We start from the raw sequence: 13,557 nt of genomic DNA on the forward strand, positions 1-13,557 counted from the left end.
TGCGAGCGCTGACATCAAGGATCATTTCTGTGGCTGGATCCTCATGGAACCGCCTCCCAAGGGCATGTGCCTGTCAAGGAGACTTCCAGGATAGCAGTGCCTGGCCTTGGAGGAGGCTGAACCAAGAGGCCGCTGCAGCTGATGCCACCATGCCACGTGTCTGAAAAATGGCCGAGAGCCCATGCCACGTGCCTGGAGACACCCACCACCACAACCACAGCAGGCGCCGCCTGCCTCTCCTCACCATCATCTGTGAAACCAATTCAGCCTTGCGGGAGAAGGTGAAGTCACCAGACTGGGCACTGTTGTAGATGGCCTGGCAGATCATGCAGATGCTCCGGAGGAGGCACATCTTCAGCACCAGGTCCTGAGGGCAGAGATCCAGGGTGGGGGTTGGGGGGAGAGAGTCAGAGAGAACAGGCTGGGCCCCCTAGGGTTCGAGGGGGCCAGTGGCCATCAGGACCCCGGCCACAGCCTCACAACTCCTCTGTTGCTGATAGCGGCTCATTATGCGTGGATGAGCAGCCCCCCGGTCCAGTGGAGCTTCTGCTAGGCCCACAAGGGCGCCCCATCTCAGGAGAGGGAGGGCAGCTCTGGGAAGCCCTGCCACAGAACATGGGGGGCGGCTGAGCCCCCACCGCCACCTGAAACATGGTCAGAAGAGGGTGCCCCACCCCCAGCACCTTTTGCAGAAGAAAGCAAAGCAACAGAACGGCTCCTGGGGATTCCGGAGCAAAGGACGCTTTGGTGCTGCTTATAAGCATATGCAACCCCAAGGTTTGCTCAAGCTTCCCTGTGCACAGCACCCCTGCCAGGGTTTCAACCAGCAGCACCCCCCGCCTGCCCCCACCGCGGTGCTCTGACTGCAAGTGCCGCAAGGGCGCCCAGAGCGAGCGGCGGCGGAGGAGCCTGCAGTCTCCACCGGGGTCCCACAGAAGTTAGTTAGTGCAAAGAACAGACCAGAAGAAAAGCATTAGTGAGACCTTAAGGACTGTGAGGCCACCCTCCTTCCAATGGGCTCCTCTCTCTCCAGAGGCAAGTCTTGCTAGCACCCCAATCTTTGCCCTGGGGGTGGGAGGAGAGCAAGCATGCGGCTGCTCCGCCCCCTGCATGTGTCAGCCCTTGCCCTGAACCAGCAGCCAAACGCCCTGCTAGGCAGCAGAACCAGGCAAGAGCTGACAGGCCTGGGCCTCTCCTGTCAGGATCAGCAGGGCAAACCTAGTGAGAGCTCCCCTTCCGGCCAGAGGCTTGGCGGAAGGAGTGAGATGTTGCATTCTCCTTAGGGAGGGCAGGAGGAGGTTACTTGGCGCCATTACCTCTTCCCCAAAGATTCCCTTGTCCCTCAAGCAACTCTGGCTTGGCCTGGATCAGGCTGTCATGGGCGGTGCTGTACCCTCCTCACAGAAACATAGAACAGTAGAGTTGGAAGGGGCCTCTAAGGCCATCCAGTCCAACCCCCTGCTCAATGCAGGAATCCAAATCAAAGCATTCCCGACAGATGGCTCTCCAGCTGCCTCTTGAATGCCTCCAGTATCAGAGAACCCACTACCTCTCTAGGTCATTGGTTCCATTGTCATATGGCACTAACAGAAAGTTTTTCCTGATGTCCAGTCAAGATCAGGCTTCCTGCAACTTTTGCCAGTGTAACCATGTAGCCCATTCCCCCTCTCTTTGAAAGGGTGGGCAAGATGAGCCAAGTGGGCAGGGAGCTTTACCCTTGCCTCAAGCCTTGGCACATTTCTGCTCCTTCACCTAAGCAGTGGCTAGAGAAGAGAGAGAGGGAGGGGCGCAGACTGAGAGGACAGAGGAGAGCAGGTTGAGGGCCTTACACTGTACCTTGGTTTCTACCTTTATTCCCAGAACCTGAGCAAAATAAAGGAGACAGACATTAACAATTCAGAAGACCGAGCGGAGAGATCACGCCACCCCACCGCTGGATGCTTCCAACCCGCCCTCCACCAAGGCTGGAGGGATGCAGCCAGACTTACCTTTGTATTGAAGTAGAGGAAGATGTTCCTGAGGATGTCTGCCTCAATCCGGGCCAACACCAGCTCTTTCGGCGCATGCTTGGCCACGTAGCCATAGCACAAGATAAGGGTGCTCTTCACCTTCTCAACCTCGTTGTCACTGCGATCCTGGATGTGGAGGGTTAGGAGGAAAAGGTGCAGATGGAATGGCTGCAAAGTGTCACCCCATCTTCAGACAACAGACGTGTCAGCCACACTCTTTCCAAGCACTTGGTGTGCCCCAGGAAGACCTGGGCCACCAGGCAAGGACATCTACGTGCATTACAATACAGGGTGGCATTCCAGGCTAGTCCTACTCAGAGTAGACCCACTGAAGTTAATAGACATGACTAACAGGTTCATTAATTTCAGTGGGTCTACTCTGAGTAGGACTTGGTGGCAACCCACAGATGATTTTTTTTTTACATATTTTTACACTCCCCCTTTCACAAACCGATCTCAGGGCAGAACACAATACAAATAAAGCGTAGAACAACTCACACAACAACAACAACAACTATTTCACAATGAGAGCAGGCAAACACACACGCATGTAGATGTTCTTGCCCGGTGGCCCAGGTTTTACTGGGTCCCACCAAGCACCTGGAAACAGCGCAGCCTACAAACTCTTCCTTTTCTTTTTTCTGGAACTACCAAGTCCTTAATATGCTTTACTCCTGTATACCATTGCATCTGACTTGTCAGATTATGAATTGCTTACAAATTCTGTTTGGACTGCATGGAACACACTATCAAGGCCAGTAGCTTTTCCTTCTGTAAGCAAATATTATGAAGCACCATGCGAACTCAAGCGCCTGGCTTCATCCCAACAAAGCGCTAAGTTATGTGCCACCAGAACAGAGACCGTTCTATTTCAGCAGGCATTTTAAGGAAGTTTTCTGTTTTTATGATTAATTTTAATTTATCTTATCCACTGTATGCTTTTTAATTTTTTATGTAAAACACTTGGGAATTTTGTTAATTAAGCGGTATATAAATGGTTTAAACAAATAAAACAATGTACTATGGCACTGTAACAGGTTTGGCAAGGAAATAATCAAGATAAATCCACACACTAAACACCTCTGTAATGACTGGAAGAGGTAGAAAAGAAAGTTGAGAGCTGTCTCCACTTACAGCTATTCGTTAAGATCAGGAACTAGAGGATCAAACGCTATTAAGTTCTAGAACAAACCTTTGTCTGACTCAATTAAGGAAACTTAATGTCTTATGAGGAAATGATAAATGAAATGGGGCCAAAACCACCAGCAGCACCCCTGCCGTATTTTCCAGCTTGGCACATTGCTGTTTGCTGACAAAATATGGCCCTTAAAGAGATAACAAGAATTTTAAAGCTTAATCACAAGAACAGAAGCAACCACTTTTAAGTAAAATATATAGCATAATTATGTGCATGGGCATACCTAAAAAGCGTATCACTTTTTATGCCAAGTTGTTAATGCCCTCAGACTCGAGCCTATGAAGGAGGACCATTATTTCAGAATGCGTAAGGAGAAAAGCCAGTGTGGCGTAGTGGTTAGAGTGTTGGACTACGGCCTGGGAGACCCGGGTTCGAATCCCCACACAGCCATGAAGCTCACTGGGTGGCCTTGGGCCAGTCACTGCCTCTCAGCCTCATGAAAACCCTCTTCCTAGGGTCGCTGTAAGTCGGGATCGACTTGAAGGCAGTCCATTTTCCAAGAAGAAAACCAAAGTGTCTCTGTTGTGCATGGCCTTGTTTTGTCTATTGATGTTTTTATTGTTTGCTACTTTGGAAAATGCTAACATTAAAAAAAGCCTAATCTGAAAAAGCAGTATATTAACAAATTCTGAAAAAATGAAACAGATCATCCTAAATGCAGTATAGAAACTGACATGGCAACATGCCCCACAAGAGGCTTTACGTACAAGTGGTAAAGGAAAGCTTTTACATATAAATATCTCAGTGATATTTAACACTTTTACGACTTAATCATAGATACACAGTTGATGTACGCTGGAGATTCACCAAATGCTGATGTGGTATATATTTTTGGTCATGTCCCAAAATGAAATTAGACTTATAATGGGGTATGAACCACCAACAGAACCATTAATAACTTTGTTTAATTTTACCAGTAGATGCAGAATACATTTGTTAATAGTTACTTGTACAGCTTAAGATCTGAACAGGGTGGTTTATAACAGATGCTACTGGAGGTTGCCGATTCATAGGGTCATCATAAGTCATGATAGACTTGAAGGCACATAACGACAACAGCTTGTACAGCAGTATATTATAGCTGGAGAGAAACAACTTATTCCTGTGTTATAAGACAGGATAGTGAGAGGATGGAAATTTGCTGATATGGTAAAACTGACTAATATTGTAAGGGTGAGAGAAAGCACAGACAACCTGATAATTTATCCATTTAAAACTGGAACAGTTTTCTTATGTACTGGTGTAATAAGACCCAAGAAAATAATCAAGCCACAGCTACAGCTGAAAATAATTTAAGGACCAATTTTTTTGTGCTGACGTGTGACTGATGCTGATCTTACCAAATTTATTTGTTATATACGAGTGTGTGTGTTCTCTAGATATTTGTTATAAACTAATTAAGGGTGCTTAGAATGCAGGAACTTTTTCATTTCTAACTATATAATGTTTTTATAAAAAAGAACAGCTCCTTAAAAAAAGGAGAGCATGTTGTGTATCTCCACATAAAGTAACGAACTAAATATACAGCAAAGAGCTGGGAGAACAAGTTTTCACCTGGCGCCAAAGTGAGGAAGGTGCAACGAAGGGAGTGCCTCGGCAGCGCTCTTACCTTGAATAGACTGAACAGCCCTGCAGATTTTTTGAAGACGTCCGACTTCACAAACTCCTCCAGCTTGGCAAGGGATTCATCCAGATGGGTCACTGCACACAGCCCCAGGCAAGAGGCAAGGCCCTAAAGGGAAGGGAGCCGATTCAGTCACCATCCCCTGAGCAAGCAGAGGCAGCACCTGCTGGGAGGCAGCGGAGACAGCCGGCAAGAGTCCCCACCAAGCTGGAGACTGGCAGCCAACGACCTCTGTGATGGCATGGGTTGTACCCAGCACTGTGGAAAGGGAGGAAAGCCAGCCAGCCACAGTCCAATCCCTCTTTGTTAACTTCATTGTTACCATGCAGTAGATCTCTTTTTTCCTCTGGCTGCATCCACTAAGCAGATCTTTAATATTTTGGACTAACCGGCCCAGCCTGCTCCCTATACTGCGTAGAGTGGTATGGCACCTTAGGCAAGGGATGAACAAGGCCTCAGACAAAGTTTTTCCAAAACAAACTATGCTTTTACTTAAAGTGTTAAGGCAACCAGTTAAACAGTTTTAAGATTAGTTGCTGCCCTGAGCTCCTGCTGGGAGGAAGGGTGGGATATAAATCAGATAATAAATAGATAAATAAGATTATTACTTTTAGGGGGGGAAACTCATTTTACTGCTTGAGCAAATAAAGCAAGTGTTGGAAGAGAAACGAGAAAGCGGCTATACCTAGGTGGTTTCCCTAAGCGACCAAACAGCCAATCAATTTGCATCCCTCAGTTCATCTTCTGGGTTTCTTTGTGGTATTCTGCCGGCTGCTTCCTGCTGCAATGCCCATCAATGCAGAAACATTTCCCAGTTTTCCACAGCTCCCTTCAAGGGTTCCAGCCGGTGTTCTTCTACAGCTCTCCAGGTTTCTGACTCCGCAACGACCCTGTTTCCTAGCATGGCTTGCATGCAGTCCTTCCTTCCCCCTCCCAACCTTCTAGCCAATGAGGAGAGGACAGGAGAATCTCGGTGAAGCTTGTGGTGCCCCTTCATGGCACGGTCCTAAGATGAAGCTTTGACCTTCCTGTAGGAAACATCCCTTCATACTTTTCACCATCTTGTGAATCTGATCCTCTAATGCAAAACAGCCTTAAAAGCAACCACTTGACAACCAAAACAGCTAATAGAAAATGGCTAAAGTCCCGACGGATGGATTGATATTCTGCCCTTCCTCCCAGCAGGAGCCCAGGGCAGCAAACAAAAGCATAAAAACACTTTAAACATCATAAAAACAGACTTCAATTCACATCTTCCAAGGAGCAGCCACGCTGCCCCTCTTCACAGGCCAAAAAAAGTCTTCAAAGCATTTTTAAAAAAATGTTTTTTAAACTGTTTTGCTTTCATGTATTTTAATGTCTGTTTTTATGATGTTTTAAAGTGTTTTTAGTGCTTTTGTTTGCCGCCCTGGGCTCTTGCTGGGAGGAAGGGCGGGATTATAAATCAAATAATAAATAAATATATTCAAGCAGGCTGCCAGGCAAATATCCACCCAAGCAGTCACGGGACAGACACAGTGGCTGCAGCAAACAGGAATTGGTGCCAGAGTTAAACACCATAAGAAGATTGCTGTTTAACATGGCACGCCCTTTCACAGCTCTTTGGACCATACCGGGGGGAGGGGGCTCTGCCTCAGGAGGAAGGAACACACACACTCCCACTCTGAGCTGTCACAGACATGAGGTCCCTGCCTGCCTGTCTTTGCTGGCCTAAAGAGACCTCAGTCGCAGCAGCAACCCTGCCTCTCACCATTCCCCATCTCACCTCCCTATCGGCCCCTGCCAAAGACCCTTCATCCCATGCCAAGTCCTCTCCCAAGAGGCCCAAAGAGCTGCACATCCTTCCGCTCATCCCTTGCAAGTACTGCACAGCACCTCCAGCTTCCTCACCTCCCTTTCTGCCTCCTCTTGATATCTCGCCGTTTCCAGAAGCTCTTGGAGTTGTTTCCGCACCAGATCCTTGCTTGAGCATGCAGCCAAGGTGGTCCCAATGCATTTGTAGAGGAAGTTCTAGAGGACAAAAAAAAGGGGAGGGGAGGAGGAATATGAGCATAGCTGCAGCTCCTGCTCACCAGCACCCACCCGGACACAGTCTGATTCTCCACTGCCTGAAGCAGGAGAGGAGGAGAGGCTGACCTAGGCTGACCTGTGCAGCCCCAAGCAGCCCTGGATGGAAGAGAGAAATAACCCCACCAGCACTGTGGCAGGCATCAGCCGGCATCAATGCAGGTGGACCCGGCCTTCTGCCAGATCTCAAGAGCCAGGAGCCTTGACCCTCTACCTGCCTATTTCCACCTCTCCCCCCGCACCCTGCAGCCGGCCCAGCTCAGTCCAAGCAACAGACCTTCTCCGGAAGTGAGCCATTGTAGCAGCTCAAGTGCTTGCACATCTCCAGAATCAGCTGACTAGTCCAAGAGGTGTCTGAAATGCTTTTCAGGGTCTTCTGAAGGAACTGCGGAAGGATGCATTTGCTGCTTCAGGGGTGGTATTAGCCAGAGATTAGTTTCAAACATTTTGTTCCTCCTTAGACGGGTGGAGGAGCACTCCACTGGAAAGTTCCCAACAAAGTTTAGCACAGGGTCACCGTCAGCAAGTGGGAGAGCATCCCAGGGAGAGGTACCCACCTCCGGCAGGCCCGGGCAAGTGCCATGTGGGAATACAGGGAGCTGTTTTCTGGACAGAGTTCAAGCTCAGGGTGTTGCACTTCCACTTGCAGGCTCAGCTGCAATTAGAACCCTCTTTTTGCAAACATAACAGAGCCCAGGAGTCAGCTTAATTGCACTAAGAGAACCTTGATGGGGAGGCTGCAGCAAGAGCCAGTAGCTGCAGCCTCAGAACTGTAGGTGGGAATCTGCGCCCCCTACAGGCAAGGGAGGAGAGTATTCTCTAGCAACAGCAGTAGGAATGGACATTTTTCTCTCATGAGAAAAAAAATCTAGGAACAAATGCATCCCATCACTGTCATGGGTTCAAGGTTAAGGAATAGGCCAGAAGGGGAACGAGGCATGATGATTACTACATTAGCAGTGACTAGGCTTTGAAAGGTAGTGCTCTCTTATCCAGTGCCTTGATTACAAGAGCTTTACTGTTCTGCCCTAACGAACCTCTCCGAGAACCAATAAGGCTGGTCCTTGGCCCAGATTATGAGAGGAGATCCGCTTACCTTAAGCAGCTGCTCCTCCCATTCTTTCTGGGACAAAGAAGCCTTCGTGTTTGCTGAAAGTAAGAAGAATTGCAAAGCATGTTGTTGTTGTTGTTGTTGTTTCAAGTTTAATTGATATCCCACCCTTCCTCACAGAAGGAGTCCAGGGTGGCAAACAAAAACACTAAAAACATCTTAGGAACAAAACGTATTTAAAAATAAATCTTTAATGCATCTGTAGTGTTTCGGCAACTACCCTTTGGAATTCACTCCCCTTACGTATCAGACAGGTGCAACCCTCTCCGTTGTCTTTTCGTTGCCTATTGAAGACTTTCCCCTTTCAACAAGTCTTTTAAGTGGAGACCTTATCCCAGTCATTTGTGGCACACGGACCCTCTCAGCCAATTCTTTTTAGCCTGGTTCCCTAGAGATAACTGGCTGTTTGCAAGCCTTGACTATTGCTCCAAAACGTGTAACCTTTCCATTCTGACTGGCAATGGGTCCCTTCATATCCAAGGGGGAGTTCTTCCCTAGCTCTGAGACTCTGGTTCTGACATGGAGATGCCAGGAACTGGACTTAGGACCTCCTGAGACATCCCACCTTTGAAGTGGGGCATCATCAATACAGCTGCCATAGATTCTCATAAAGGATCCTGAGGACACTGTGGCCTTTTGAGGTCTGAGGCCTTCAGCCACATTTGCAGAACTACATACAGTTCCCAGGACTCCCTGAGGAGGAGATGCCTCTACTAAAACCAACTGAAATCTGGGCTCCAGATGTGCCCATGGTCAAAAGCAGGAGAAGTCTCCCAAGAGTGCAGGTCACTTCCTGAAGGAGAAATAACTGCTCTACTGCCCCCTTCACAGCCCCTTTACCTTCCAGATGTTCCACCAAAGCAGGAATCTTCTTGCCCCACAGCTGCCCCAGAGCCTTGTGGACATTGAGGTGCAGGACGTTCAGGAGGCGAAGGGCTGCTGCCCCATGGCCTTCCCCTACGTAAGGCTGGGAAGCAACGACCTAGGAGGAAGCAGAGCAAGTAGATGGCAAGGCCTTCCTTGATGCCCACTGCGAAGGAAGAGGCTTCGGCTGTGAGGCGAACTCTGGGGGGCAGGAGGGTGGTGCTCAGAGACAGGTGGGATGCTATGCTAAGGAAAGGGCCACAAAATCCTGTCTTCAATAGGGCTCTGCGCAGTTCAGCAGCGGAGGACCTGGCCCGGGAAAAGAACAGCACCACACTACAGCAAACTGTGTGACACCAACAGCGTTGCTTAGATCAAACATGTGAAGCATGGACATGGAAATAAGTGGGCATGCACACTTGCAGCTGGGACACCTGAGCCAACTGGATTCTGCCTAGGCGGAGACATGCTTGCCCTCTTGGCTAGTAACGGGAGTGCAGTGGGGAGAGAGAGAGAGAGAAACAGACTAGGATTAGTGATGGGGCAGCCCTTTCCATTAGACTCTGCCAGGATTGTCAACACACCACTGTGTGGCTCAACAGGGAGCAATGCCACGGCTTCTTTCTCTTGAATTGGGATCTCCTCAGCACACTTACCAGCAACCTTGCCATTAGAGTGTAAGGAGATGGGAGATTTGCTGCAAATAAGAAGGGAAAGATGTTAAGACAAGAGCTCAGAACCAGGTCAGCACCCAGCAGGTTGTCAGAGGAAGCAGGACTGGAAGCCCAGCTCCATTTAAACATGCAGAACAGCCTCGAGCAAAACCCCAGGCCACCAAATTTCAGGGCCTTCTTTCAGGGAAGAGTAAGGGCCGCATGGCCTGGCTTGTGTAGAGGCTTCAGAAAGCATAGCCAGTCCAGGCAGGACTGAAGATGCAGCCCCACACCCTATCAGGACTTCTCCAGTCCCACATTCCCCTCCGAAGGGCAGTTTGTGGTAGAACAGGATCTCCATCAGCTATCCAAGTTTATTCAAGGCATCCATGCTTATTTTCAGCTTGCAGAAACACTCTATGAATAAGGCAATTTTAGGAAGGACGCCAAGCTGCCAGAATGCCCCCAACACACACAGCCCCCCCCCCAGGCCCAGCCTTGGAGCAAATGGATACGAACCGCCAGCCTCATAGAGGAGCTGCAAGTCAGACTCTTCCCGCTCCTCTTGCTTCTGGGCTGCCAGAAAGATGAGGCTCTTGCAAAGTGGGCCCAGGGCATTAGTCAAGTGTATGGGGATCACAAATTCCAGGAGGTAAGGCCAGAGAACCTGCAAGGACAAAAGCAGCAATCTCCGCTAACCCAGCTGGATTGGTTCGAGGTATGAAGCCGGGTTGGAGGAGAGGGAAGGAAATTCCCCACTTGCGCTTTGCGACACTCCACTACCTGCCCAGGGAGCCAAGCAGCAGCCCACACATCCCTGATCGCTTTCTGGGTTAGGGCTCAAGCATCTCTCGCTCAGTAGACAGCTCAGCGTGGCCACAGCTCCCCAGAGCATGAGCGCATGATGAGATGGACACCATGCGGCTGCTACAAACATGCCGGCACATGATCAGCCTTCACCAACCTGGCTGGGGCAGATGGGAGTTGCAGGCCAAAACATCTGGAGGGCATCAGGCCGGCAAACGCCAATTGATGGACATCCTTACCTCTGCAACATGGAAGGAGCCCCCCGCCCAGCAAGCCCAGCCATACTAGCCTCGGCAAACTCACATCAGCCATCCTGTCGACAGTGGTGCTGATGAGGAAGAGTGTGTTCACGCTGATGTCCCGGACGTGGCCGTCTGTCAAGTCCTCCGTTTCCAGGGAATGTCTCCATGCAAGATGGGCAGACTGAACAGACGCAGAATTATGGAGAGAGAGCCCTTGCTGAGAGCTCTTGGCTTTCCACAAGACCATTTTTAAAGTGATGCCAGAGCCAGGCCCAGTGGGCACTAGAAGGGCAAGTCCGTTTTACCAGCATCCCAGTGAGCCTCTCAGCCCTCTGCTTCCCTTTCAACCCACCTGGGAATATTTGAGATCCAACCAGTCACCTGGGTGGGCCTGGTCTGGAATTTACAGATCCAGGTCAACGTGTCAGGATGTGAGAAGCCAGTCACAGTCAGCTCTACTGAAAAGCAATCCACTCCTGTGCGGGAAGCTCCAAGCAAGGCAGCCTTCCCCACCCTCCTGCCCTCTGAATGTTTTGGACTACAACTCCTGTCAGAAGAGCAACGCTGGCTGGGGCTGATGAAATTTTTACCCCAAAATATCTGGAGGGCACCAGGTTGGGGAAGGCTGCACTAAGGAGAAGCCTACAACATTAATGGCTTGCCTAGCTCTTGCCTGAGAGAAGACCAGACTCAGTGCCTCAAGACCTACCCGCTCAGATTATTGGTGGGGAAAGACTCCACACACTTGCGCAGTTCTACCAGGGCATATCCACACCATACAGTTAAACCACATCCAGCGCACATTTAAAGCACATGATGTCCCCCAAAGAATCCTGGGAACTGTCGATTCCCCCTCACAAAGCAACAGCTTCCCAGCACTCTTAACAAGCTACAACTCCCATGACCCTTGAGGGGAAGTCACATGCTTTAAGTGTGCATTGGAAGTGTTTTCAATGTATGTTAACTTTTATGGCATGCTGCTCAGTGTGGACTCTGGACCACACGCTGACCCAATTCCCTTTTCACAGCGTAGCCAGCAGGGACTGCAGGTACCTGCAGCCATCCAGATGTTGCTGGACTACAACTCCCATCATCCTCCCTGGCCGGCAGCCATGTTGGCTGCTGGGGTTGATCTGAGCTGGAGTCCAGCTACATCTGGAGGGCAGCAAATGTTACCCACATCTGATATGGGGGACTCGGTAGGCACAGGCAAGACCTTCAGCCAAAAGGAAACAGCGGGCAAAATGATGGAAAGGGCTGGGGCATCATCCGTATAAAAGAAAGCCTGAAGTTTGGGACTTCTTTTTCTGCCAGATTTTGTCCCCACCATCTGGTCCCCCAAAGTACCCCAACCCTCTGGACATTTTCACTATTCTGCAAAGCACACGCGTTCTTCCAAAAGTCTGGTCTATGGCCATTATGACTAGTAGCCACTGTTAGCAAATTCCAGAGTTTATGTACTGTGTGAAGCAGTGCTTCCTTTCATCTCAGTCTCTCCCCTGCACTGTGATTGGATGACCCTGGTTCTCCCCTCTATTTATTTATTAATGCATTTGTGTAGCTCTAGTTCATTTTTTAGCAATACAACAAATTTAAGAAATATAGTAAAAACAGAGGTCAACTATTGCAAAAAGACATCTTCTTAACTGCCTGCATAAGCCTGGCGGAACAGAAAGGTTTTCAGCAGGCATTTAAAAGAGAAGGCACCTGATTAATCTCTCTTGGCAGAGCATTCCAGAGACCTGTGCCCATGACACTGAAGGCTCGACTTAGTGTCAATGTTAAATGCGCTCACCAACTCAGGGGATGACCAGAGCTGCTCCTGCAGATGGTCTCAGTGATGGAGCTGGGATATAAGAGTTCAGGCGTTCCCTAGGATACCCTGGACCTACGTTGTTCAGGGCTTTGTAAATTAATACAAGGACCTTGAAGCTGGCTTGGTGTATACCCTGTACCAGTCTATTATCCCAGCAAGCAAGTAGAGGCCTATAGCAAGATATTATAGCCTTATGTTAAGCATACATCCAGTGTGTATTTGTTAGTTAGCCTAAAGGATTGTATTTTCCCTTTAGAGCCCCAGCATCCTTGGGTATGTCAGATCACCTCATGACCACCTGGGATCTTATCTAGGTGTTCTAATGAGGATATGATGGCTTGCCCAGTATGATGCTGGGAAAGCACCTCGTTACCTTGAGACATGAAAGAAGCATCGTTAGGGGAAGGTACCTTGTTAACTCACATTAAAGGAAGCTGATAGGCATAGAGTCAAGGGTTGCTTGGCATAAACAGGTGGATGAGTCAAGGGACGGTCAATGATAAGATAGGGCAATAGTTGCTCGTCAGCCACAGGTGGACGAGTCAAGGGACGGTCACTGACCAGATAGTATAGCAGCTGCTTGTTAGCGAAGATAGAGAAGATATGGTAAGCATATAGTTTGCCAAGGAAGAGTGCCAGGGTATTTCCAGTAAAGATAATATAGTTTTCTAGCAATTAGTCTGCTTTTGAAGGTGTCCTGTCATAAGGTTAGAATAGCCAATTATAGGCAACAGGTGCCATGATAATGTGATTTTGATGTCTATATGCTCATTAATCATGCCAATATTGTATGTAATCCTAATAGCTGTATGCCAACTTTTATGCTATAAAAGTGTGTCTTGTGCTCAATGGGGTGTTCAGTCTGACACCAGCTACTGCAGAGCTGTGTGGCTGTTCCACTTTTATTGGGCTACTTGGCTGTATGCTTGTAAGTTACTCAATAAATTTTAGCTCTTTGTAAGCAAATCTCTTGTCTGCATCTCATCTCTGGTAACCCAAAACAACCTGAAGTGTTACACTTGGCAATGGATGGGCCACCACTTCATACTATGCACAACTTCATAAGCCTCCAGGGTATTCCGTTACTCACCGTTCTTCTAAGCAAAAAAGATGTAACCTTCCCTAATAGATCACTTTGGTTGCCCTTTTCCAGCTCAAAAATATCT

At 48.8% G+C, this 13,557-nt stretch overlaps 1 protein-coding gene across 7 annotated transcripts in view; it reads right to left on the bottom strand.

The window, feature by feature from the left end:
* The window catches only part of MROH1 (maestro heat like repeat family member 1), a 68,525-nt gene that overhangs the window by 21,432 nt on the left and 33,536 nt on the right, over positions 1 to 13,557 (bottom strand). For all 7 annotated transcript variants that reach the window (XM_061607194.1, XM_061607193.1, XM_061607192.1 and 4 more), the window contains exons 14-24: positions 10,637 to 10,756; positions 10,046 to 10,193; positions 9,530 to 9,570; positions 8,850 to 8,991; positions 7,995 to 8,047; positions 7,176 to 7,283; positions 6,722 to 6,841; positions 4,817 to 4,939; positions 1,989 to 2,135; positions 1,837 to 1,863; positions 245 to 367 (exon numbers count right to left, since the gene is read on the bottom strand). In XM_061607194.1, the coding sequence (XP_061463178.1) occupies positions 245 to 367; positions 1,837 to 1,863; positions 1,989 to 2,135; positions 4,817 to 4,939; positions 6,722 to 6,841; positions 7,176 to 7,283; positions 7,995 to 8,047; positions 8,850 to 8,991; positions 9,530 to 9,570; positions 10,046 to 10,193; positions 10,637 to 10,756 (1,152 nt within the window). The remainder of the gene's footprint in view (positions 1 to 244; positions 368 to 1,836; positions 1,864 to 1,988; positions 2,136 to 4,816; positions 4,940 to 6,721; positions 6,842 to 7,175; positions 7,284 to 7,994; positions 8,048 to 8,849; positions 8,992 to 9,529; positions 9,571 to 10,045; positions 10,194 to 10,636; positions 10,757 to 13,557) is intronic.

The sequence above is a fragment of the Rhineura floridana genome, chromosome 1 (assembly GCF_030035675.1).
Source record: "Rhineura floridana isolate rRhiFlo1 chromosome 1, rRhiFlo1.hap2, whole genome shotgun sequence".
NCBI lineage: Eukaryota > Metazoa > Chordata > Lepidosauria > Squamata > Rhineuridae > Rhineura > Rhineura floridana.